At 41.0% G+C, this 27188-nt stretch overlaps 1 protein-coding gene across 2 annotated transcripts in view; it reads right to left on the bottom strand.

Annotated features, from left to right (window-relative positions):
• The window catches only part of kdm6a (lysine (K)-specific demethylase 6A), a 233402-nt gene that overhangs the window by 158207 nt on the left and 48007 nt on the right, over positions 1-27188 (bottom strand). For both annotated transcript variants that reach the window (XM_080203828.1, XM_080203827.1), the window contains exon 3: positions 5646-5754. In XM_080203828.1, coding sequence (XP_080059954.1) covers positions 5646-5754 — 109 coding nt within the window. The remainder of the gene's footprint in view (positions 1-5645; positions 5755-27188) is intronic.

Here is a 27188-nt window from a genome sequence, read left to right on the forward strand (position 1 = left end):
TTGAAATAGAAAATCCTTTGAGATGGGAACAAAACATGGAGGTTATAACACTCTCTGAACCCCAAAAGTAGAGAAAGGTGAGGGATGGAATTATTACAGAACCTCAAAGATAGTAAAAAGATTAGAGATAGAATTATTAGGGAAGTGTTAAAGCATTATTATAGAATGTATCAAAAGGTATGAATGAAGTAATCATGGCAATTTTGGAAAAAAGGAATAGGCCAGTGGAAAATTACATCAGTCAGCATCTGGGTTCATAAGTGGTAGTTGGGAAGATTTTCAAAAATTGTCTGTGCGAGTATGCAGTTAAGTAACAAACATTGAAAAGATAAAACTAAATTGGGACTATGTCTTCAGAGTGGGAAACATAGTCCTCATAACTGCAGCTGTCATCTATCTACCAAGCACAGCACTGAATGTTTTAGCAACAAAGTGAGTAACTCAAACATTAGTTGATACTTTATAACCATACCTTACAGATCAGACAGTTGCTCATTATAAAATAATCCTGTGATTGTCCCAGTTTTTATGTTGCGTACGTCGCCAAAAATATTGGACAAATCCTCAAAAATATTACCAGCATAGGCACACCAATTCTCTCAAATCTCATCAAAATGCCAAACAAAATTGAGAACTGTGATGGTTCAGAAGACAAAATGAAAAACAAACTAAGACGGAAAAGCAGCAAAAAAAGATGTAACACTCCACTTGGTCTATGCTACAAAATAAATTTGATTTTACATGGCAAAAGTGTGACCCCTGCAAGCATTTTTGATCCACTCTTATTTCTTTGCTAATTTCTCAAAATTCAATACAGATATGCGGGGGACGTATTTTACGCAGAGGGTGGTGGAGGCCTGGAATGTACTGCTAAGGAAAGTGCTGAGGCAGACACGCTAGGATCATTTAAGACTTACCTAGATAGCCACATGAACAGACAGGGAATAGAGAGATACAAACGGATGGTCTAGTTAGGAACACATGATCAGTGCAGGCTTGGAGGGCCAAAGGGCCTGTTCCTGTGCTGTACTGTTCTTCATATTCACTGATTTGATATTTTGACTCACTTGTCACCTTCTCTCCTTTTTGTGTCTCTTTCCCCAAAGTCAGAGTTAGAATTGGCAAGAAGTGGGGAAGGACACAAGTATATGAATATCTACTTAAGAGTGGAGTCACCTAATTGCAATTGAGCCAGATTCAAAGATCCATTTCATGTCTATGGATCTATAGTTGAGAAACACACACAAGTGAAAGAATAACTTGAGGATCAGAACAGAAGCTGAGACTAAGAAGAAATGTGTACTGCGTGCCTGAAGCTAGAATTCCGAAACAAAGCAGTCATACAAAGACCGATCAGCACTGAACAAACAGGAATGGATTGCAGCAAATGGCTTGGGCAGGGAGGCAATAAGACTTTAGACAAAGTAAGCCATGGTGGAGATCAAGACAAGACTTGCATTTATATAGCACCTAACACAACCAAAAAACATCCAAAAATGCTTTCTTTAACATTTTTGAAGTGTGGTCATCATTTGAGTTACAGAAAATATGGCAACCAATTTGTACAAAGCAAGCTCCCATAAACAGCAATGTGATAATCAGATAAAAGTGGCAGTGCAAAGGGCAATGCTCTGTGCAGTGAGGCATTCCTCAAAGATGCAAATTAGTTAGTGCAGATGGTTGTCTGGGAGCAGAAAAGTCTGCAGTATGAGACAGGAGTTGTAGCAGATGCCTTTTTGGGTTTCTTCAAGGATTACAATGGCAATTGAAAATTTATTTTGGAGATCAATACTTTTGGTAGCTTTTCCACGTAGGTTGGAGTATTAGGATACTTTTGCCTGTTCATTTTCTAGTCAAATGGATGTGCAACATGCATAAAAGGCAACCACTACATTTGACAGTATCCAAGCTAAGTTACACTTGACCAAATGATTTCTCAGTATTTGTCTATGCAGAGAATATATTTTGTTCAAATAGGAACATTTATCATTTTTGTATGTCCAGAGGTTAGGCATAGGATATTAACAGCTTCTCTTAGAGCACTTAAATCTGGCTACATAAATTTATACAGAGCCTGAGCTCATTACATATTTCTGCACCATTTAGAGTCATAAAGATTTACAGCATGGAAACAGACCCTTCGGCCCAAGCTACTTTTTTGTTTAAAGACCACTAAGCTTGTCCCAATTGCCCACATTTGGCCCATAGCCCTCCATACCCGTCTTACCCACGTAACTGTCTAAACGCCTTATAAAAGACAAAATTATACTTTCCTCTGCTACTACCTCGGGCAGCTAAACTAAAAAAACTAAAGATAGAATTTCTAGATTTGGCAACAATTTTTTGTCAAGTTTCACAGCAGTTCATGTGTATTACTGGGAAGCAAGAAGATGGTGCAAATCAAAGGAGCATTACCACCAAAAGTTTGGGCATTTAGAATCCCTTGCAAGCAGACAAGAAACGGAAAGACCAAAGGCTTATGAAGGGAGTAAAGCGCTTTTACATTTTTATTTACATGTCATGTGGCACTACAAACATGCTCACAAGAACAGAGGAGCCAAGAGTAGACAGTTCAGACCCTTGAGCCAGCTCTGTCACTAATTAGGATCATGGCTGATCTGATTGTGGTCTCAACTCCACTTTCCTGGTTGTCCCCATCACTCTCAACTCCCCTACAAGTCAGAAATCTCCAACTCAGCTTTGAGAATATTCAATAACTCAGCATCAACTGCTCTCTAGACCGGAGAATTTCAAAGATTAACAGAAGAGAAAAGAAATGCCTGTTCATATTCGTCTCAAATGGGAGACCCTCATTCTGAACAGTATTCCATTGTTCTAAATTCGTCTATGAGGGGAAGCATCTTCTCAACATTAACCCTGCCCACATCCCTCAGAATTGTATGTTTCTATAAGATCACCTTTATTTCTTCTTAGTCCAATGACTACAGAACCAACTTGCCCAACCATTCTTCATTAAAACAAGGTTCATTGCAGGCCCTACTCTGAACTTCCTCCAATGCCAGTATATCCCTCCTTAAACAAGGAAACCAAAACTGCACGTGGTACTCTAGGCGGGGTCTCACCAAAACTCTGTGTAGCTGTAGCAAGTCTTCCTTCCTGACTTCTATACTCCATCTTTCTTGTATTAAAGACTAACATTCCATTTGCCTAATTAATATCATACCTGCTTGCAAACATTTTGTCATTCATATATGAAGACTGCACTGCACCATTCAGTAATTCCTCTCCATTTAAACACTCTGTATTTTTATTCTTCCTGCTAAGTGGACACCCTCACATTTTTTCCACATTATATTCCACCTGCTAAAATTTTGCCCACTCACTTAACCCATCACCTTACAAACTCTTCTGTATCCTTTTCACAACCTGCTTTCCTACTTTTTTTGACTCGAGAAAATTTGGTTGCAATACTGTTGGTTCCTTTATTCAAATCATTAATATAAACAGTAAATTGTTGAGACCCAGCACTGATCCCTATGGCATTCCACTAGTTAGTTTGCAACCTGTAAATAACCCATTTCTTATTAGTAAGCCAATCCATTACCCCCAACAGCACGAGTTCTCATGTTGTGCATGAGCACATAACTTGTGTCGCACTTTACTAAATTGTTTTTGAATCCAAAAAAACTACATCTTTTCCTTTATCCACCTTGTTTGTTGCACTCTCAAAGAACTCTAATAAAGTTATAAAACACAATTCCCCTGTCATAAAACCATGCTGGTTCTGCTCAATTGTGTTATGATTTTCTGAATATTCATTTCATATGTTTTAGGAATATAACCTTTAGTTTGGGGGGATTAAAATTTTCAATGCATTATAATGGAAGCATCTGATTCGGGAGGGTGGTAAACAGGCATGGTCAGAGTTGAAAGGAAACATATTAAACAATGGTTGGTTTATTCCTCAGTTTCTTGGCTAAAGAGAGATGCTTACAGATGTCTGCATAATTGGTTTATCAAAACAAAGGGAAGGCTTGGGAATTTGGGGCGGTGAGTTTGAATCTCCAACTGGCACATCCCAAGTATGCCATGAAGATAGATTGTAGGGAGGTTTTTTTTTGGTTGGTATAACATCCAACAGAAGCAGTTAGCTGGAACCTGTGAGCTATTTTGGGACAGTAAAAAGTCTGACAACACCAGGTTTTAGTCCAACCGATTTATTTGATAATAGACTCACAAGCTTTCAAGGTTTCCCTCTTCGTCGGGTGAATGGAGAGTTCTTTTTGGGAAGCAGAGAGAGGGGGTTTGCCAGGAGCTGTAGATCAACAGCAAAAGGGCCAGAGTTTCAGAGTTTGAAGTCACTGCAACTAAGCAGCAAAGCTCATGTTTGAAGTGCAGTGACTGCAATAGTGAAATGCTAGAGAGTTAGAGGATCACTTAGTTGGATGCTAATGGAAGGGCACAGGAAATCTCATATTTTGGAGGACAGCAGAAACAATGAACTGAATAAAAGTAAATTCTCAAAAGCTGTGGCATACCTAAGTTTGGCCCCAGGAGAAGGAACCCTCAAGATCCTGTATACAGGAACTCTTAGGCATAAGTATTTCCTCATAAATGCCTATCATGACTTATTTACCATCACAACATAATTTTACCAGTCAAATTAATTTCTCATTCCTGCACTAATCTCATGCTTTATTAACAGAGCTACCCCAGCTCATTGTCCTTTCTTTCCGTCCTTCCAAAAAGTTAAATACTCCTGAATATTGCATTGCCCCTATCAGCTCAAACACCTTTAGGCAGGGCTAAAAAGGTCTGCTGTGTCACCGTTATTCATGTGGATAAAAATGGCAACTGAATCCTTCCCCAGCCACTCCCAAGTTCTTCTCAAGTCCTGAGACGTCCTCAACCCTGGCACCAGGCCAACAACACAGCCTTCAAAGACTCATGCACTTGGTTGCAGAGAACAAATCTATCCCACTCACTAGAATTTCTCCAACTATTATTTTCTTTCCATCCTTCCAAACAGTTAAATACTCCTGAATATTGTGTTGCCAGCCACAGTCACTTTGCAACCACGTGTTAAATACATTATTTTTCACTCCTCCAACTTGAATGGCCCCTGCCCTTGTCTACAGAGGTTACATGAACCTCAAATCAAAATTTTCTAACACAAATCAATTCGTCAGGCTGGTGTCAGTAAAGATGTTCTAGCATTGAATCTGAATTGGAACTGATGCGTGATGGTTGAAAAAAGTTGTAAAAGTTTCTGCAGTTACTTTCAGACACTGCACCTTGCAGCAGGACATTTGTTTTCTCGGTACAAAAGCCTAATCAACACCATCAGCACCAACTTCCATTTCATCACTGCCACATTCTATTTTGTTTATGGCCCTTCTGTGCAAGATTATTTATAAACTGTTGCGGCTCATTTTAATTTGATAACCTTCATCCGTTTATTTTGACAAATTCTCAGCAATATGGACACAATATCCAAAATTACCCACAAACATTACGGCACTTTACCCTCTAACATTTGGCATTTTCACCAATGACTGTAACTTTAATATCCTGAAACATCCATCACTTAAAAGGAATACTGCCACTTTTCCAGGGAATGAATTTCACTTTGTAATCAAAAATAAATGAACAGAAATGTAAATACAGGAAAGAATATTGCTTACCTTTTGGATAATCCTCCAACAAGAGGTTGAAATGACCAAGCTGGCAAAATAAGTCAGGGTCAACTTTTCCCTCACACTTCTTGATCACTGACTCAAAGCAGTGAATAGCCTAAACAAAACACAAAAATGAAAAATGAGAATGCAGAGTAATGAAAGATCATTGCACTAATCCTGCCTTCAGAGTTTAAAGGTTAACAATTAGGAGTAAATCGGTATTTAAGTACCAATGTGAGGACAGAAGCTAGGGATAAATGATTTAAATTTCAAAATTTCTTTGCTACGGAAGCTATGTAATGACCAAGTCAGTGCAGTATTTAAAAATAGTCTACTTAAAAGATTTTGATTCACTTTTCACCTCAGAGCAATAATAGCAACTGTATGCCTAGGTTTACTCAATCCAGAAATTTCTACCATGGGCAACATAGAAATTGTTTCTGGTTGGAGTTTTTGAAAACATTTTTTAGATTTTATTTCAAATATCTTTATTGAGTAGATAAGTTGTACATAAAAATGACAAAATAAGACACTCAATGACACATTCAAAATGATGAGTGGTCAGCATTAGAGATAGTAAATTCCATCTTACACTTACCCCACTATCCTTCACACCTTATTGGAGTAATTGAAATGAGAAAAAATTAGGTGGAATAGGCTGATATGGGCTGCAATGGTTCCAGTGGATTCTGACCTATTTCCCCTCCCCTGTTCATTGTGTTTTAAGCTGATGCAAAAATTAAGAACAGTCATGCAAATATCACTACTGCACGTAAAATGCTTATTTTACAGCTGCAAACAAAGAAGTACATACTCAATGAGAATTTATTTCCAAGACAGATTGGAAGTTTATCAGTTCCATCGGGGTTAAAATATTTTTTCACTTTTTAGGCCATTATAGCATGCAAAGGCTAATAGCTAAATAAAATGGCAACGTGATGCAAAGTGACTCCAAAACCCGGTTTAAAGTGAAGTATTGAGATCCTCACACATAATATATAGAATCCCTACAGTGCAGAAGGAGGCCATTTGGCCCATCAAGTCAGCACTGACCACAATCCCAACCAGGCCCTATTTCCGTCAGGCCCTATTTCCCTATTTCCCCAGGACCGGATGGAATGCATCCGAGGGTTCCGAAAGAAATGGCGGAGGTGATAGTGGATGCCTTGGTGGTTATTTTCCAAACGTTGCTGGATTCCGGGGAAGTGCCGGAAGATTGGAAAGCGGCTAATGTTACGTCGTTGTTTAAGAAGGGTGCCAGGCAAAACATAGAACATAACAGCGCAGAACAGGCCCTTCGGCCCACGAAGTTGCGCCGACCAGTTAAAAAACAATGACCCACTAACCTAAACCAATCCCTTTTTGTCCATAAACCTATCCACGGATCTCTTAAACGCCCCCAAACTAGGCGCATTTACAACCGCAGCAGGCAGGGCATTCCAATCCCTCACCACCCTCTGGGTAAAGAACCTACCCCTGACATCCGTCCTATAACTACCCCCCCCCCCCCTTAATTTAAAGCCATGCCCCCTCGTGCTAGCTTCCTCCATCCGAGGAAAAAGGCTATCACTGTCCACCCTATCTAAATCTCTAATCATCTTATATGTTTCAATAAGATCCCCTCTTAGCCGCCTTCTTTCCAGCGAAAACAACCCCAAATCCCTCAGTCTCTCCTCATAGGACCTCCCCTCCATACCAGGCAACATCCTGGTAAACCTCCTCTGCACCCTCTCCAAAACCTCCACATCCTTCCTGTAATGTGGGGACCAGAACTGCACACAGTACTCCAAGTGCGGCCGCACCAGAGTTGTGTACAGTTGCAACATGACGCTGCGACTCCTAAATTCAATCCCCCTACCAATAAACGCCAAGACACCGTATGCCTTCTTAACAACCCTATCTACTTGATTCCCAACTTTCAGGGATCTATGTACACATACACCTAGATCCCTCTGTTCATCCACACTATTCAAAGTCCTCCCGTTAGCCCTATACTCAACACATCTGTTATTCCTACCAAACTGAATTACCTCACACTTCTCCGCATTAAACTCCATCCGCCACCTATCGGCCCAGCTCTGCATTTAGGAAGGGAATTATAGGCCGGTTAGTTTAATGTCTGTTGTAGGTAAAATGTTAGAATCCGTCATCAAGGAGGAAATAGCGAGGCATCTGGAGGGGAATTGCTTGATAGAGCAGGCGCAGCACAGTTTCATTAAAGGGAAGTCGTGTCTGACAAATTTATTGGAGTTCTATGAGGATGTGTCTAGGGCGGTGGATAGAGGAGAACTGGTGGATTTGGTCTTTCTTGATTTTCAGATGGCGTTTGACAAGGTACCTCACAAGAGGTTATTGCAGAAGGTAAGGGGGCATGGAGTTGGGGGTAGAGTGTTAGCGTGGATAGAGGATTGGTTGTCAAATGGGAGGCAGAGAGTGGGGGTTAATGGGTGCTATTTGGATTGGCGGTTGGTGACTAGTGGAGTGCCCCAGGGGTCGGTGCTGGGGCCTCAGCAATTTACCATTTATATAGATGATCTGGAGGAGGGAACCGAGTGTATGGTGTCAAAATTTGCTGATGACACCAAGATTGGTGGAACGGCAAATTGTGCGGAGGGTGTGGAGAGTCTGCAGAACGATCTAGATAGGCTGGGCGAATGGGCCAGGAAATGGCAAATGGAATTTAATGTTGGCAAGTGTGAGGTGGTCCACTTTGGTAGGAATAATGGTAGGAAGGACCATTACTTACGTGGCGAAAAACTGCAGCAGGCGACGGTGCAGAGGGACCTCGGGGTCCTTGTGCATGAGTCGCAAAAACCCTGCAGGTGCAGCAGGTGGTCAGGAAGGCGAATGGGATGCTGGCCTTCATAGCGAGGGAGATTGAATATAAAAGTAGGGAGGTCTTGCTGCGGCTGTATAGGGCATTGGTGAGGCCGCAGCTGGAGTACTGTGTGCAGTTTTGGGCACCGTACTTACGCAAGGATATTTTGGCCTTGGAGGGAGTGCAGAGGAGGTTTACTAGGCTGATACCGGAGTTGAGGGGGTTGAGCTATGAGGAGAGGCTGAATAAACTAGGCTTGTACTCGTTAGAGTTTAGAAGAATATGGGGAGATCTCATTGAGACGTATAAGATGATGAATGGGATGGATAGGATAGAGGTGGAGAGACTCTTCCCGCTCAGAAAGGACAGTAGGACTAGGGGGCACAGCCTCAAGATAAAGGGGGGGCGGTTTAGAACGGAGTTGAGGAGGAACTTCTTCACTCAAAGGGTGGTGAATCTCTGGAATTCTCTGCCCGTTGAGGTGGTGGAGGCTGCCTCGCTAAATATTTTTAAGACGCGGGTTGATGGGTTTTTGATAAGTGAGGGGATTAAGGGTTATGGGGAGAGGGCGGGAATGTGGAACTGAGCCACGACAGATCAGCCATGATCTTATTGAATGGCGGGGCAGGCTCAAAGGGCTAGATGGCCTACTCCTGCTCCTATTTCTTATGTTCTTATGACCTCACATATTTACTTTGAGTGTCCCCCTGTCACCGAGGGGCAACTTACCATGGCCAATCAACCTAACCAACACATATCTGGATTATCACCTCTTTCCTCTCTACCTATTTCTTTTAGAAATCCAAAAGGTGTAAATCAATCTCTGCAGAGTATAGTTGGGTTAGGATAAATTCTAAATGCAATGGAATTCTGAATGGTTGGAATCAATTGTAGTGTGTAAAATTAGAAGTTGCACCAACTACATATTACTGCACAATCAACCCATAATGACTCCTTCAGACTAATGCTTTTGTGAAAACATCCAAGCCAGTCTCGAACACCAATTCAGTTTTTTCCAACGGAGCCACGCATCCAATACACCCAAAACTTACAGCATGAATGCAATTCCCTAGAGCAGGAACAAGGGTGCAAAGAATGCTAAGAGGGTATCTTCCACAAGTTATTTTTAGCCAACTTTTTACATGTATAATATTTACAGCAGCACAGAAACAGGAGATTTAGCCCAACAAGTCCACAGTGGTGTTTATGTTGCACACAAGTCACTTTCCACCTTCTTTATTTAACTTCATCAGCACCTCTTTCTATTCCTTTCACATTTATGTTCATCAGTTTCCCACTGGTAGCATAGTGATGATGTCACTGGATTAGTAATCCAGATATCCAGGCTAAATGTGCTGGGGACGTTAGTTCAAATCCCACTCTGGCAGCCAGTGGTTCAATTCATACATCTGGAATATGGTCAAAGATTTATGAAACAGCAACTGATTTCTGTAAAAATCCATGCAATTCATTAACATCCTTTGGGGAAGGAAATCTGCTGTCCTTAGCCAACCAAGTCTACCTGCAACTCCAGATCCACAATAGCGTGGATGGCTCCTCACTGCCTGGTGAAATGGTCCATCAAGCAGTTCACGAAAGAGTAATTTAAAAAAAACACTTAAGGTAGCTATTTCCCTATTCTAATAGGTAATAAAAAATTTCTCCTGAATTCCTTATTGGATTTATTAGTCCGAGTGTCTTGGGCTTAGGACCTCAAGTCCTGGTCTTCCCCAGATGTGAAAACATCTATCCTTGACCCACACTGACTGCAGTTTAAGAAACACCTCTATTTTAAAATTCTTATCTTTATATTTGATTCCCTCTTTGGCCTTGCTCCTTGTTATTTCTAATCTCCTCCAATCCTCACATATTTCTTTTGAATGGACCTACCTTATATAAAGTTGATCTTTCTCTACATCCTAGCTGTGACTGTAACATTATATTCTGTACCCTATCCTTCCTCTCCCCTATGTACACTACGAATGGTATATTTTGTCTGTATAGCATGCAAGAAACAATACTTTTCACTACATACCAATACATGTGACAATAATAAATCAAATTAAATATTTACACTCCTAAGGCCCCTTTGAGCATCAATAATTTTACTCCCTCCATCAATGGTGGCCATGCCTTCAGCTGCCAAAGGCCCCAAGTTTCTCCTCCTCTATACTGTCCATTCCTCCTTTCAAATGCTCTTCCTCTTTGGCCACCAAGCTTGCAATGAGTTGCCCTAATATCTCATATGGCCTAATAGCTCACATGGTCAAGTGTCAAATTTAGCTTTATAACCCTCCTGAGAAGTGCTCTAGCACATTTTCACCTTATCAAACCGTTTCAGAACCTTAAACTTATCAGGTCACCATTTCTAGAAAAAAACCTCAGCATGTTCAATCTTGCTTGATAGGTATTACTTCTCAATTCAGATATCATCCCAATAAATTGATGCTGCAACTTCTGAAGTGCTTCAGTTAACCTTTGTTAATATGGAGATCAGAACTGTTCACTGCACTCAAATTCGACCACAGTTCTGCGCAAATTGAACATACTTCTCACTTATTAATTCTATCCCTCTAGAAATGACATAAGTGCTTTGCTTAGTCTTTTAACATCTTCTGAAAGTACGTTGCTCATTTCATTTTAATGATTTGTGCTATCAATGTTCCCAGATTCCTCTACCCCTCTACCTCAATTGAAGGCCCATATTCCAAGGAGAAAGTGATCATCCTTTCTTTCTCCCAAAATGTATCTAACACTGATCTATATTGAACTTAATTACACATGCCTTTATAGGTACCAATGAACATGACCTCCACACTTGCGACCTTCTTCCCACAAAACTGATTACCCAGTTCAATCCAATGTTTCTGTGCTAGCTGACATGAACTGCCCCCTCTCAAATACCCTGAAAAACTTCCAATAATCACTCCCTCGCCAAAAATCCAACCATTGGAGCCTTTGTCCTTGCAAACTACCAGGACACCTTGCTGCGTAAACCCTTCCAATCAGACAGCTACAGCGTAAATCTTACATCTTGCAATGAAACACATAATTAATGTCTGAGAAAAGGAAAATTAATCTTAAATTTACACCCACTAATTATTAGCAACTGACAAGTAGATCTAGATTTTCCTATTTGATTAAAATTCTACAATTGCCAATGCTACCATCAGACCTCCACTTCATATTCTCTGAAAAAAGCGCCAGTTTTTCTCTCTCTAACTAAAATCTCTCACTGCTGTTATTTTCAAAGTGAACTGCTTCTGTACAGCATTTTCTCCATGGACTTAACATAATTCCTGAAGCAGGGCATCCAAAGCTCAAGAATATCGAGCAGCGTACCACAGGGATCGGTACTGGGGCCTCAACTGTTTACCATATACATAAACGATCTGGAGGAGGGGACCGAGTGTAGGGTAACAAAGTTTGCTGATGACACAAGGATGACTGGGAAAGCAAACTGCGTGGAGGACATGGAAAGTCTGCACAGAGATGTGGATAGGCTAAGTGAATGGGCAAGGATCTGGCAGATGGAGTATAACGTTGGCAAGAGTGAGGTTATCCACTTTGGAAGGAATAATAGTAAAATGGACTATTATTTAAATGGTGAATAATTACAACATGCTACTGTGCAGAGGGACCTGGGGGTCCTTGTGCATGAATCACAAAAACTCAGTTTGCAGGTGCAGCTGGTGATCAGGAAGGCAAATAAAATGTTGGCCTTTATCGTGAGAGGGATGGAGTATAAAAGCAGGGAGGTCTTGCTGCAATTGTACAAGGTACTGGTGAGGCCGCAACTAGAGTATTGTGTGTAATTTTGGTCGCCTTATTTGCAGAAGGATATACTGGCCTTGGAGGGGGTACAGAGAAGGTTCACCAGGTTGATTCCAGAGATGAGGGGGTTGGCTTATGAGGAGAGATTGAGTAGACTGGGGCTGTACTCGGAGTTTAGAAGGCAGAGGGGAGATCTTGTAGAGACATATAAGATAATGAAGGGGCTAGACAGGGTAGAAAGTAGAGAGATTATTTCATAGAACATAGAACATAACAGCGCAGAACAGGCCCTTCGGCCCACGATGTTGCGCCAACCAGTTAAAAAAGCAATGACCCTCTAACCTAAACCAATCCCTTTCCATCCATAAACCTATCCACAGATCTCTTAAACGCCCCCAAACTAGGCACATCTACAACTGCAGCAGGCAGGGCATTGCAATCCCTCACCACCCTCTGGGTAAAGAACCTACCTCTGACATCCGTCCTATAACTACCACCCCTTAATTTAAAGCTATGCCCCCTCGTGCTAGCTTTCTCCATCCGAAGAAAAAGGCTATCACTGTCCACCCTATCTAAATCTCTAAATCATCTTGTATGTTTCAATAAGGTCCCCTCTTAGCCACCTTCTTTCTAACGAAAACAACCTCAAATCCCTCAGTCTCTCCTCATAGGACCTCCCCTCCATACCAGGCAACATCCTGGTAAACCTCCTCTGCACCCTCTCCAATGCCTCCACATCCTTCCTATAATGTGGGGACCAGAACTGCACACAATACTCCAAGTGCGGACGCACCAGGGTTTTGTACAGTTGCAACATGACATTGCGGCTCCTAAATTCAATCCCCCTACCAATAAACGCCAAGACACCCTATGCCTTCCTAACAACCTTATCTACTTGATTACCAATTTTCAGGGATCTATGTACACATACACCTAGATCCCTCTGTTCATCAACACTATTCAGAGTCCTACTGTTAGCCCTATACTCTACAAATCTGTTATTCCTGCCAAAGTGAATTACCTCACACTTTTCCGCATTAAACTCCATCTGCCACCTCTTGGCCCAGCTCTGCAACTTGTCCAAGTCTCTCTGTAAACTATGACACCCCTCTTCACTATCTACCACTCTTCCGACTTTGGTGTCATCAGCAAATTTACTGATCCACCCAACTATACCCTCATCCAGATCATTTATAAAAATTACAAACAGCAGTGGCCCCAAAACAGATCCCTGAGGCACACCACTTGTAACCGAACTCCATGACGAATGCTTACCATCAACCACCACCCTCTGTCTCCTATCTGCTAGCCAATTCCTGATCCAATTAACTAAATCACCCTCAATCCCATAACATCTGCATTTTCTGCAGAAGCCTTCCATGGTGAACCTTATCAAATGCCTTACTAAAGTCCATATATACATCAACTGCCTTACCCCCATCCACCTCTTTGGTCACTTTCTCAAAAAACTCAATAAGGTTAGTAAGGCACGACCTACCCTTCACAAAACCGTGCTGACTATCTCCAATCAATTCATTACTCTCTAATTAACTATAAATCCTATCCCTAATAATTTTTTCTAAAAAACTTTGCCCACAACAGAAGTAAGACTCACCGGTCTATAATTCCCGGGGAAGGTCTCTGTTCCCCTTCTTAAACAATGGGACAACATTCGCTATCCTCCAATCTTCTGGCACTATACCTGTGACCAACGACGACCTGAAGATCAGAGCCAGAGGCTCTGCAATCGCCTCTCTTGCCTCCCAGAGAATCCTAGGGTAAATCCTGTCTGGCCCAGGGGACTTATCTATTTTCAAACCCTCAAGAATATCTAGCACATCCTCCTTATCAACTGCAATACTATCCAGTTTACAACCCTGTAACCCAGTGTTCTCCACAGCTACATTTATGTCTCCCTGCGTGAATACCAAAGAGAAATACTGGTTCAATGCCTCTCCAATCTCTTCCGGTTCCACACATAACTTCCCACTGCTGTCTCTAACTGGCCCTAATCTTGCCCTAACCAATCTTCTGTTCTTAACATATCTATAGAACGCCTTAGGATTCTCCTTAATCCTATCAGCCAAAGTCTTCTCGTGTCCTCTTTTAGCTCTTCTTAACTCACTCTTTAACTCCCTCCTAGCCAATCTAAAGCTTTCCATTTCCGCTTAGAATGGAAACAAGAAGTAGAGGGCACAGCCTCAAAATAAGGGGGGGTCAATTTAGAACAGAGTTGAGGAGGAACGTCTCTCAGAGGGTAGTGAATCTTTGAAATTCTCTGCCCATTGAAGCAGTGGAGGCGACCTCATTAAATATGTTTAAGTCACAGATAGATAGATTTCTGATCAATAAGGGAATTAAGGGTTATGGGGAGCAGGCAGGTAAGTGGAACTGAACCACTATCAGATCAGCCATGATCTTATTGAATGGTGGGGCAGGCTCGAGGGGCTAGATGGCCTACTCCTGCTCCTATTTCTTATGTTCTTATATATTCTAACCGCAGTCTAACTAATGATTCATGTAAGTTTAGTATGGTCTTTCAGGACATGTTTCAGTTCTGATGAAATGTCACACATCTGAAATGTTAACTGTGTCTCTATTTGGAGATGGGACCTGACCTACCGAGTACTTTCCAGCATTCTCTGTTTAGATATATCATTTTTTTACATCTGCCCCCATTCAGCCATTGCATTCCTGGACTCCTAAGTCACAGTATTTCTACTCCTTTTAATGGTTCTGATTTTATTCCTTAAATCCTTCTTTAAGTCTTTTAAATCATTAGCAAAGCACTCAAGTGAAATAAATGCGGTTAGACAAAAGTACCTTCTAGTTTCTTCTCCAGTCATAGTTGAGTGGCTTGTTAAGCTATTTCGGAGGGCAGTTAAGAATCAATTACATTGCTACGGGTACATGTATGTCACATAGGTAAGGATAGCAGCTGTCTTTATTGAGACTAGCTTTCAATCCAGCCTTTTTTTTTACTGAATTTATTGATTGATTGCACTTCCACTCCACCAGGTGCCATAATGAGACCCATGTCCCCAGGACATTGGATTAGCCATTGAATTGTCGAGGACAATACCACTACACCACCACCTCCCCTGTTCTCTATAGTTAATTACAGTAAAGATTTGATTGGCAATGCAGATTATGACACTGTAAAATTAGTGATGCTTGTGGTTTATTCTTACATTAAAGTCTTCAGTGTTAAGACTTGACACCGGAAGCTGACAGCCAGAAATTTAGAAGTTTCTACAAAGCTCTGCAATGTTATCACAAGAGAAGTCTCATAGAAATGGATATTTACAGTGATTAGAGGGATAACATTTCATGTGTTACGAAAAAAGTGCGCAAAATTAAAGCACATGGAATTGGAACAAGGTACTGGCAATGTACTGAGAATTGGTTAGCAGACAGGAAACAGAATAGGAGCAAATGGGCCTTTAGTAGAGTGGCAGGAAATGACCACTGGGGTACCACAGGGATCGGTTATGCATGATATGTAACAATGATTTGGAAGAGTGAATCCGATGTAATAGTTCCAAGTCTGCTAACAATACAAAACGAGGCGGAATTGTATTATTGGTGGTGGCGGTTGGGGCGGGGGCGGAAGAAGAAGAAGAAGAAGAAGAAGAAGAAGAAGAAGAAGAAGAAGAAGAAGAGATGACAAGAAGTTTCAAGGCGACTTAGTCAAGTTGGGTGGGCAAATACATGGCTGATACAGTATAATGTGGATAAGTTTGAAGTTGTCCACTTCAATAGGAAAAACAGAACGGCACAGTATTATTTAAATGATGATCGATTAAGAAATGCTGATGAACAAAGGGATCCGGGTATCCCTGTACACCAGTCACTGAAAGCAAGCATACAAGGGCAACATCTATTAAGAAAGCAAATGTTATGCTGACGTTCATTGCGAAAAGATTTATGTACAGGAACTAAGATGCCTTACCTCATCTGGACAGAACTATAATGAGAATGTACTTGGCGTGCTGTGCGCAGATTTGGTCTCCTTATCCAAGAAAATAATACTTTCCTTAGAGGGAATGCAATGAAGATTCACTAGACTGATTCCTGGGATGGCAGGGTTGTCATATGAGGAGAGATCATTTGTTAATGCATTCAAAGGGTGTGGGCTTTGCTGGCTAGGCCAGCAGTCACTGCCCATCCCTAACTGATCTCAAGATGGTGACTGACATCTTGAACTACTACAGTCCTTGTGGTGTAGGTGTTGGGGGTGGGGATTCCAAGATTTTGATCCAGCAACAGTGGAGGAATGGCAATATATTTCCAAGTCAGGATGGTGAGTGGCCTGGAGGGAATTTTCAGGTGGTGGCGTTCCCATGTATCTGCTGCCCTTGTGCTTCCAGATGGCAGTGATCAAGTGTTTAGACTGTGATATCTAAGATTGGGTCAAGTTGGTCTGTATTCACTGGAGTTTAAAAAAGAGGAAATCACACGCTAAAACATATAAAATTCTAATAAGGTTAGACAGCCTGGATGCAAGGATAATGCTTCTCTTAGTTTAGGCGTCTAGAACATAGAACATTACAGCGCAGTACAGGCCCTACGGTCCTCGATGTTGCGCTGGCCAGTGGAACCAATCTAATGACCCTCTAGCCTAAACTATTCCAATACTATCCATATATCTATCCAATGACCATTTGAATGCCCTTAATGTTGGCGAGTCCACTACTACTGCTGCAGGCAGGGCATTCCACGCCCTTACTACCCTCTGAGTAAACAGCAAGAGATCACGGTCTCAGAATATTGGGTAGGCCATTTAGAACTGAGACAAAGAGAAATCTCTTCACTCAGAGAGTGGTGAAGCTGTGGAATTTTCTACCACAGAAGGCTATGGGCACCAAGTGACTGAATGTATTTCAGAAAGAAATAGATAAGATTTCTAGACATTAAGATTGTCAAGGGTATAGGAGAGCAAGAGCATGGCATTGAGATGGAGGATCATCCACGATTACACCGAATGGCAGAGCAGGCTCATTGGGCCAAATAGACTATTCCTGTTCCTATTTTATACAAGGTCGTACATATGTCCCAGCATTAAAGGATGGCCAACAGAATAAACTAGCATATCTGTGTTTTGTGCAATGCAACCAATATAATGAAGTAACGATTTCCCAAAATCATTCTCCACTTAAACACTGGTGATTTGGATTTGGACAGGTATTACTAAAGCTGATGTTCCAGTATCCATAACATACAAATGTTTATTAGCTAAAAGGATGCAAGTTGCAGCCACTTTGTTTAATGGAGAGAATGCTAAGCCTGGAAAATCAGATATCTAGAACAGTGTTCAGTAGCAGAGGCTTTTCTGAGAGATTAGTCAGCCAGGCTTGTCTGGTGCCAGGGGACAGAGCACTTTAATACAAAGCAAGTACAGGTGTTCAAATCAACAGCAAGTCACTTGCAAATATCCAAAAGAACCTGAGTAGATAAGCCTTGCAAGCTGAGGAATATTAATCAGTTCACCAAACAAAGGATTTAGCTGGACACCACCAGAAAGCTTGGACCTCGCTCTCAGGGTCATTTATCCTCAAGATTCAAATTCACCTAACGGCACCATAATTTCATGTTACATTTTATCCATGACAAGATTGTCTTTTGTTTCTTGCCAACTCAAAGATGGATACAGTGAGTCGTATATGAAACATCAGCAGTGCTGTTAGACTTCTCATAAGACATCGCTGCTTCATCTATAAAGAGGACATAAAGTTTAAGATAGTTGGCCATGAGATACTTACAAATCTTAGTTACCGTTAACTTGATATGGCAAAAATATACAAGATCATTCATGCCAAAGCCAAAAACAGCATGACACTAGGCAACAACTGTGGTTCCTGCAACACAACGTAGAGATCACAAGAATTGTAATGTGTAGAACACGAGTGCAGGTAAAGGTCCCTCTCATGGGTTTTCTACTCTTCCAATACAGCAACAGAACTGCAGAGATTTATTATCAATTTTTCACTCAATCAAAACACTGGCAATGGTACTTTCAGTTCCAGATAAATGGCACTGAGAAATCATCTCCTGAAGGCAGAAGGTCACAAAAATATATAATATTTCTGCACTCACTTTTAATCTTAAAAAAAGACTTAAGTAATGGGATATTTAAATTTTAAGGCACCAGCACTGTTCAATTAGATTTCGCATCACTCATTTTAACTTGAAGGCTTGGTGTTTCCTCGAACTACACTATCACATTAAATAAGTATTTAAGAAAGGCAGAGACGGATTTGTTCTTTTGAATAGCTATTTGTAGTTCTAAATTATGTCAGAGACTGTGTAAAGGCAAGAATGGCACAGCAAACATCTACTGCAAAGTGTCAACCAAATACAACATGCCTCACGATAGGAAATCAACTCTTATTCCCCCGCCGTTATAGCCTGCACTACAAGCTTCCAATCTTAGTTAAACCTTTAGAAGTACAAAACTGAAGTTAGAACTTCCACAGCTGAAACCCGAGAAGCATCAAACAAAAGTTAGCAGCTTCCATAGGAAAAAACAAGGCAGTAAATAGAAACCAAGTTTAGCTATTCCGATGGTGACAAAGGTTTTGGGTGGGGAAGGTGCACGATTCCAGTTATGAGTATTGCATCACATGACATTAACCATATAAATGACAGATGGGTTTTTAGGGGTCAGGAAGTGAACTCACACGTACACAGTTTCATTCCGTTTTTGTAACATGTAGATAAGCTTTCGATCATGCTGACCTCCATGATGTATATCATGGGGAACTCAACTTAATGCCAATAAAAGTTAGTAGAGTGTGATAGCCTTGGTGGAGATGGTCATCCCTGGCTAGTAAATTGAACGCATATGAGGCCATTTGTGGATATCAATTTTGTTCCATTGGGCACTGATACTAGATACCAACCTTGGTTAGGGAAGGGGTGAGGCCAAAGTTTTTTTTAAGAAATAGGTTAGGGACACACAGAGTTAGTGAATGGAATGCCCTTAGCACCTCTTAATTATATCTTTGCTGTTTCACATGACTATCAATTTAAAAACTTAATTATACGGGGGGGGGGGGGTTGCTTTCTCTTCTTTCAGTGATCCTGCGACATCCTAATTTTGGGGTTACCCCCAATTTCATGTGTCAAGTGAGATCAAGGACAATAACTTTATAAGCTAGAGTCTGTGCACAACATTTAATAAAATATTAGGTCATAATTTGGATGTCTCAAAATTCTAATACCACCTATGAAATATGCAAATAATTCCTTATGAGAACACAACCAATCATTTTAAAGCATCTCTCAGAAAAAAAATCTGTATGATTGGCTTTTCAGCTTTAGCAAGGGACGAAATAAAAGCTTTCCCCAAGTTTTCGTTTGATCACACACTGTTCTTTCATAAACCCAGGAAGCAAATGAAAAAATTCATTATGAACACACACAAATTGAACCTGCATTAATGTTGGAAAATAGCACCCAGCTTTGTAAACCAATCTTATTGCTTCCTTTTATACACATGAGATTATTGGCCTTTTTGTTTGAGAGTAGTAAATTATACAGCATTTTAATGTTGGTATTTAAATTGATAGTTTTACTGAAATGTTATGTATGATATCATTCATCTTCATTAAAATTTGGTATTAATGTCCTTTAAAAATAGTCCGTTTAGACTGTAAAATGATCCAAGGTGGTTTATCATAGAATATCATAGAATTCCCTATAGTGCAGGAGGCCATTCAGCCCATCCAGCCTACACAAACAATAATTCCACTCAGACCCTACCTCTCAACCCCACTTATTTACCCCACCAATCAATTCCAGCATAGTCAATCAATCTAACCAGCACATCTTTGAACTGTAAGAGGAAACCACAGCACCCAGAGGAAACAGACACAGGCAGAATGTGTAAATGCCAGACAGTCACCCAAGGCTGGAATTGAACCCGAGTCTCTTGCGCTGAGTGGCTGCAGTGCTAATCACTCCCAACATGCCGTCCCACTTATGTGCCAAACAGAATTGGACACTTAAGATACCAGAAGTGACTAAAAGGCAAAAAAATAGATTTGAAGGATCAATTTAAAAGGGGACACATTGCAAATCAGAGATGTATGGAAGAAATTCCAGAATTTAGGATCATGACAACTAATGGCACAATGAAGAAAATCTGGGAGGTTTTAAGAGGCCAACGTTGCAGCTGTAGAGAGATTTTGGTGGGTTGAGGAGGCTGCACTGATACAGAGAGGACGGATCATGGATGGACTTGAAAACAGTGATGAGAATTTTAAAACTGATGTGGAATCGGGGTCAATGAGGTCAGCAGGCGTGATTGGTGAACAGGACAGTGAAAGATAGGATACCGGTGGCTGAGTTTGAATGAGTTCAAATTTCACTCATTGTCAGAAGTAGCTTGGGAGGTGAACAGCGAGAGGTAGAAAGTAACCTACAGAGTGACAGCAGCCTCAGGTTGCAGAGTTGCAAAGGTAATACGCAGAGCAGGAGGTGTGGCCAGCAGAAGCAAAGTGGTTAAAAATTAGGTTGCACAATCCTATGTCACACATGGTGTAAAAACACATTAACGTTAAGCATGAATACCAGCCCCATTAAAAACATAACATTAAAGTGAAATGACTTAAAACAAGGGCTTAACTGCAGGTGACCACAATTGTGTTTTCTTTAAGTACAAGTTTCCATAACAGTAACAGCCAATGAAAGCTGACCTTCATCTAGGAGGTGGAAAATTGGGCGATTCAATTGAAATATTGCTTTTCCTAGGAGTCCAATTGTGTCAGGTCAGACATGAGGTCTGTTGCTGGCATCACTGCAGCTCAGTTTGAATTGTCGCAATGATCAAGTTATTCACCATTAAACCAACACCATAGTGAAAGGCAATGGTGAACTAAAAATTGTGAAGAAAACAACTCTAAATGGCATCAGCACAAACCAGAATGTGGAATGTAATAACACTGAACAGGAAAGGAAAGCTAAAGAACCTAAAATGAGCAACGGAAAAAGGAGAAATGCAAATTCTAGGGTTATATGGAGTGAAATGGATAAGACAAGGTGATTCCACGAGTGATAAAATGTAAATGATATATTCAGAGGAGAAGAAAAAGAACAGGAGTTTTAGTAACACAGACAAGGAAACTGCCAAATGTATGAGTGAATGTGATTTGGATTGGTTGAAGCTAGTGAAACCAAAAGGGCAACCAGCGGATGTTATCATTCAAATATACATAAGTGGAAGATCCAGATGAGAAGACTGATGAAATGCATGACAGAATTGGAAAATTAATTGAGGAGAGTCAAAAATTATGAAACTGTTATTGGAGATTGGAATAATATTGTTGAAGGAAGAAGAGATGATGAAGTAGGACCATGGTCTTGGAAAAATAAATGAGCAAAGCAAAACACTGGTCGATTTTTGCAGTACATGACTCATGATAACAAACACATGGATTACACTGATTTTACTGGACCACAAATAACAGTGAGATAAGAGCAGCAATAAATGAGACAAACATAGAGAAAGTGGCAAAACAGATAAAAAGCTAGAATTGATTAAAAAGATGGAAGAAAGAAATGGCCAGAGACTTTAATGCAAACAATAATATACATGGAGAATATTTGACAATATACGAAGATATCAATTGGGCTATATCATTAGGAGACAAAGATACAGGACTAGTGCTAAGAACACAGCCAGGGGCCAATACAGACTCCGATCATAATCTTGTGAAAACAGAAACAGTATTCCATCTTAAGATGATCCAAAATGGAATGTACAGAAAATATAGTGGAATCTACAAAGGTTCAACTGAGTAAATCAACAAATTGTCATTGATGTAAATAAAATACTATCTAAAAACGGTAAGGATGCCATTAACATGAATGAGCAATGGAAATAGATTAAAGAGCCTGTCCAGGAAGGCAAGACAGAGGAAAAAGGATCAAGAAAAGATGGGTTTAATGTTGCAAAAGATGGAGAAAAAAGGAAGAATAACAATACTGCAGCAGGTAAACTGTAACAAACACTTGAATAATAAGTTATGAAGAAAAGACAGAAAAGCCATGAGAACAACAGTTAAAAGAGCATTGTGATATATTTGAAGAATTGCTTAGGAAGGGTAGGCCTTATGCCTGCAAAAGGAAAGATTAGTGGCATTTAGTATAAAATACTGAAAACAAAAGCAAGAGAGAGTAATAAAGGCACTTTATTAACAAACCCTGATGAAAGGTGGTGGTGGAAGGCACACACTGGAGAACTACATGCAAGAAGATGAAAAACCTGAAATGATTAAGCTAGAAAAATAGAGTAACATGAAGATGAGTGGGAAAGCAAATATGACATAAAGATGAGTGGGAAAGCAAACTGCGTGGAGGAAACGGAAAGTCTGCAGTGAGATTTGGGTGGACTAAGGTGAATGGGCAAGGATCTGGCAGATGGAGTATAACGTTGTCAAGTGTGAGGGGATCCACTTTGGAAGGAATAATAGTAAAATGGACTATTGTTTAAATGGTGAATAATTACAACATGCTACTGTGCAGAGGGACCTGGGGGTCCTTGTGCATGAATCACAAAAACTCAGTTTGCAGGTGATCAAGGCGGCAAATGGAATGTTGGCCTTTACCGTGAGAGGGATGGAGTATAAAAGCAGGGAGGTCTTGCTGCAATTGTACAAGGTACTGGTGAGGCCGCAACTAGAATATTGTGTGTAATTTTGGTCCCCTTATTTGCGAAAGGATATATTGGCCTTGGAGGGGGTACAGAGAAGGTTCACCAGGTTGATTCCTGAGATGAGGGGGTTAGCTTACGAGGAGAGATCGAGTAGACTGGGCCTGTGCTCGTTGGAGTTTAGAAGGCTGAGGGGAGATCTTATAGAGACATTAAGATAATGAAGGGGCTAGACAGGGTAGAAGCTGAGGGATTATTTCCACTTAAAATGGAAGCAAGAAGTAGAGGGCACAGCCTCAAAATAAGGGGGAGTCAATTCAGAACAGAGTTGAGGAGGAACTTCTTCTCTCAGAGGGTAGTGAATCTTTGGAATTCTCTGCCCATTGAAGCAGTGGAAGCTACCTCGTTAAATGTGTTTATGTCACAGGTAGATAGATTTTTGACCAATAAGGGAATAAGGGGAGCAGGCAGGTAAGTGGAACTGAACCACTATCAGATCAGCCATGATCTTACTGAATGGCGGGGCAGGCTCGAGGGGCTAGATGGCCTACACCTATTTCTTATGTTCTTATAACTACTGACACTGATTTTATTGGACCACAAATAATTGTGAGACAAGAGCAGCAATAAATGAGACAAAGTAGCAAAACAGATAAAAAGCTAGAATTGATTAAAAAGATGGAAGAAAGAAATGGCCAGAGACTTTAATGCAAACGATAATCATCCAAAGAAAGAAGCTAAAGACATGCCAATGTTTTGACTTTTGTACAATTAGTCTGACAGTCCATGCACTTGAAGGACGCACAGAAAAAGCATTACAAAAACTAGAAGATAGACTAGTAACAGTAAGCTTAAATTCTGGAATGAAAGTGGACAAAGATGATGCACATTAAAAAAAATAAAGAAATAACAAAAATAGCAATGGCAAAGGCCATATTTGGTAAGAAGGGAATACTGCTAACAGGAAAATTGAACAAAACTCAAAATGCAACTGGTAAAGAGCTTGATTTGGTATATTGTTTTGCGTAGATGTGAAACTTGGACCTTACAAGAGGCGGCAACCAACTTACAGATCAACTTTGAAATATGGGTTTGGAGGAGAATGGAAAGGGTCAGCTGGACGGAAAACGTAATAAATGATGAATAAATGTTTGTCTGGAGCTGATAAATGTTTGCTTGGAGCTCTGCACGACAACGTTCCGATGAGACAGGGAGGTTTTGATAGGTCGTGGGAACCATGGTGCACGAAGGTTGCGATGAACCTAGTCAGGAAGAAAAGAAAGGCGTACAAGAGGTTCAGAGAGCTAGGAGATGTTAAGGATCTAGCGGAGTATACGGGTTGCAGAAAGGAGCTTAAAAAAGAAATTAGGAGAGCCAGAAGGGGTCACAAGAAGGCCTTGGCGGGTAAGATTAAGGGGAATCCCAAGACGTTTTACAAATATGTGAAGAGTAAAAGAATGAGAAGTAAAGGGATTGGACCTATAAAAGGTGAAGGGGGAATAGTCTGTGTGGAACCGGAAGAAATGGCAGAGGTGCTTACTGAGTACGTTGCCTCGGTATTCACAGTGGAAAATGATCTGGGGGGTTGTACTGCAGGTTTGCGGTGGGCTGAAATTTTTGAGAATGTTGACGTTAAGAAAGAGGATGTGTTGGAATTTTTAAATTCTATCAAGATAGGTAAGTCGCCAGGACCAGATGGGAAGTACCCCAGGTTACTGTGGGAGATGAGGGAAGAGATTGCAGAGCCCCGGCGATGATCTTTGCGATGGAGACGGGAGAGGCTCCAGAGGATTGTGGATGTGGTTCCTATTTTCAAGGAAGGGAACAGGGATAGCCCGGGAAATTACCAACCGGTGAGTCTGACCTCAGTGGTTGGTAATTTGGTGGAGAGGATACTGAAGGACAGGATTTATGAACATTTAGAGAAGTTTAGTATGATCAGAAATAGTCAGCACAGCTTTGTCAAGGGCAGGTCATGCCTTACGAACCTAGTTGAGTTCTTTGAAAATGTGACTGAACACATTGATGAAGGAAAAACGGTGGATGTAGCTTACATGGACTTCAGCAAGGCGTTTGATAAGGTCCCCCATGCAAGACTTCTTGAAAAGGTGAGAGGGCAGGGATCCAAGGGGTTTGCCTTGTGGATCCAGAACTGGCTTGCCTGCAGAAGGCAGAGAGTGGTTGTGGATGGGTCTTTTTCTGCATGGAGGTCGGTCACCAGTGGAGTGCCCCAGGGATCTGTTCTAGGACCCTTGCTGTTTGTCGTTTTCATAAATGACCTGGATGAGGAAGTGGAGGGATGGGTTAGTAAGTTTGCCGACGACATGAAGGTTGGTGGTGTTGTGGATAGTCTGGGGGGATGTCAGATGTTGCAGCGAGACATAGATAGGATGCAGACTGGGTGGAGAAGTGGCAGATGGACTTCAACGTGGATAAATGTGTAGTGGTCCATTTTGGCAGGTCCAATAGGATGAAGGAGTACAATATCAAGGGTAGGACTCTTAGCAGTGCTGAGGAGCAGACGGACCTTGGGGTCCGGGTCCAAAGGACTCTTAAATCGGCCTCGCAGGTGAAGGATGTGGTCAAGAAGGCGTATGGTGTGCTAGCCTTCATTAATCGAGGGATTGAGTTCAGGAGCCAGGAGGTAATGCTGCAACTTTATAAGACCCTTGTCAGACCCCACTTGGAGTACTGTGCACAGTTCTGGTTGCCTCACTACAAGGAAGATGTGGAAGCTATTGAGAGGGTGCAGAGGAGATTTACAAGGATGTTGCCTGGATTGGGAGGCATGCCTTATGAAGATAGGTTGAGGGAGCTAGGTGTCTTCTCCCTGGAGAGACGAAGATTGAGGGGCGACCTGATAGAGGTTTATAAAACGTTGAGAGATAACGATAGGTTACTGAAATGGTCGCTACGAGAGGATACAGGTTTAAAGGTGCTGGGGAGCAGGTACAGAGGAGATGTCAGGGGTAAGTTTTTCACTCAGAGGGTGGTGAGCGAGTGGAATCGGTTGCTGTCGGTGGTGGTAGAGGCGAACTCGCTGGGGTCTTTTAAGAGACTTCTGGATGAGTACATGGGATTTAATGGGACTGAGAGTTACAGATAGGCCTGGTAGGTATGGATATGATTGGCGCAACTTGTGGGCCGAAGGGCCTGTTTGTGCTGTAGTATTCTACGTTCTATGAAATACTGAGAGGAGTGTGAACAAATGGAAATTTACTGAACACAATTCAGAAAAGGCAGAGAGACTGAGCAGGACATGTCTTTGAAGGAAACACACAAGTAAGAGATGTTATGAAGGAATGATTTCAAAGAAGAAGGAAAGGTGTATCAATTCTGGATACCTTGAAAACTGAAGGAAGTTATTGTCAATGAAAACAGCAGCAGAGGACAGAAACATGGGAAAACTATGTGCCAAGCACCAACTTTCTCGAAGCGCTCACATGATGATGATGAAAAGATACTGAAATTATTACAGGCAGACATCAAGAAAATAGGGTGTTTATCCCTAGAATAATACTGAGCTCATTAAATTTTAATCTGTCTTTTCAAATGTAAAAGAAAACACTTCAAAATTAGACTTGAGAATTCAATTGCAATAGACAAATCAAAGAACCGGATTTTTTTTTACAACGTTTGTATTCAAATTCCTAGGCCTGTTTTTTTTAAAAACACACAGACAGCTTTGTATGCTGTTTTTTTTCCAGAGTTAGAAGTTTTGTTTATAGTGACTTATAAAGTCTTCACAGTTAAGCACCAAGGCCATCAGTCTGGGAAAATTCATTAAAAATCAGATATCTGGAACTGAAAAAAATGGAGTGATATACAGACACAGACACAAGCTGGGACAATGATAACTGTGTAACAATGATAGATTAAGTCTTCACACTGATTAAATATCATAATTAAGCAAACGCAAGGTGATTGTGATTGGTTTTACTATCTAAATGATACAAACTTAAATCAACAAATAAGTGGATAGAGATAATGCCTATAGCATGATTGGTATAGCTAATTACTTGTAATCAAATTTGAAACTACAATTGCTTGCATATTTCTGAATTCTACACTCTGGCTAGTTACAGACTGTGCATATTTCTGAATTCTACACTCTGGCTAGTTACAGGCTGTCGTCTTTTTCTTCAAGATGGACATTGAAGACACTGATCAAATCACATTTTGTGCCCTTGCTACTCAGGACTTCTTACAAAATTTTGTCAACGTGGAATATTGATTGATCAGCTGAGAAAGGACAGTAGGTAGTTATCAGTAGGAGGCTTCATTATTAATGTTCAACTTCATG

This window comes from Carcharhinus amblyrhynchos, chromosome 15, assembly GCF_965287045.1.
Source record: "Carcharhinus amblyrhynchos chromosome 15, sCarAmb.v2.hapA, whole genome shotgun sequence".
Taxonomy (NCBI): domain Eukaryota; kingdom Metazoa; phylum Chordata; class Chondrichthyes; order Carcharhiniformes; family Carcharhinidae; genus Carcharhinus; species Carcharhinus amblyrhynchos.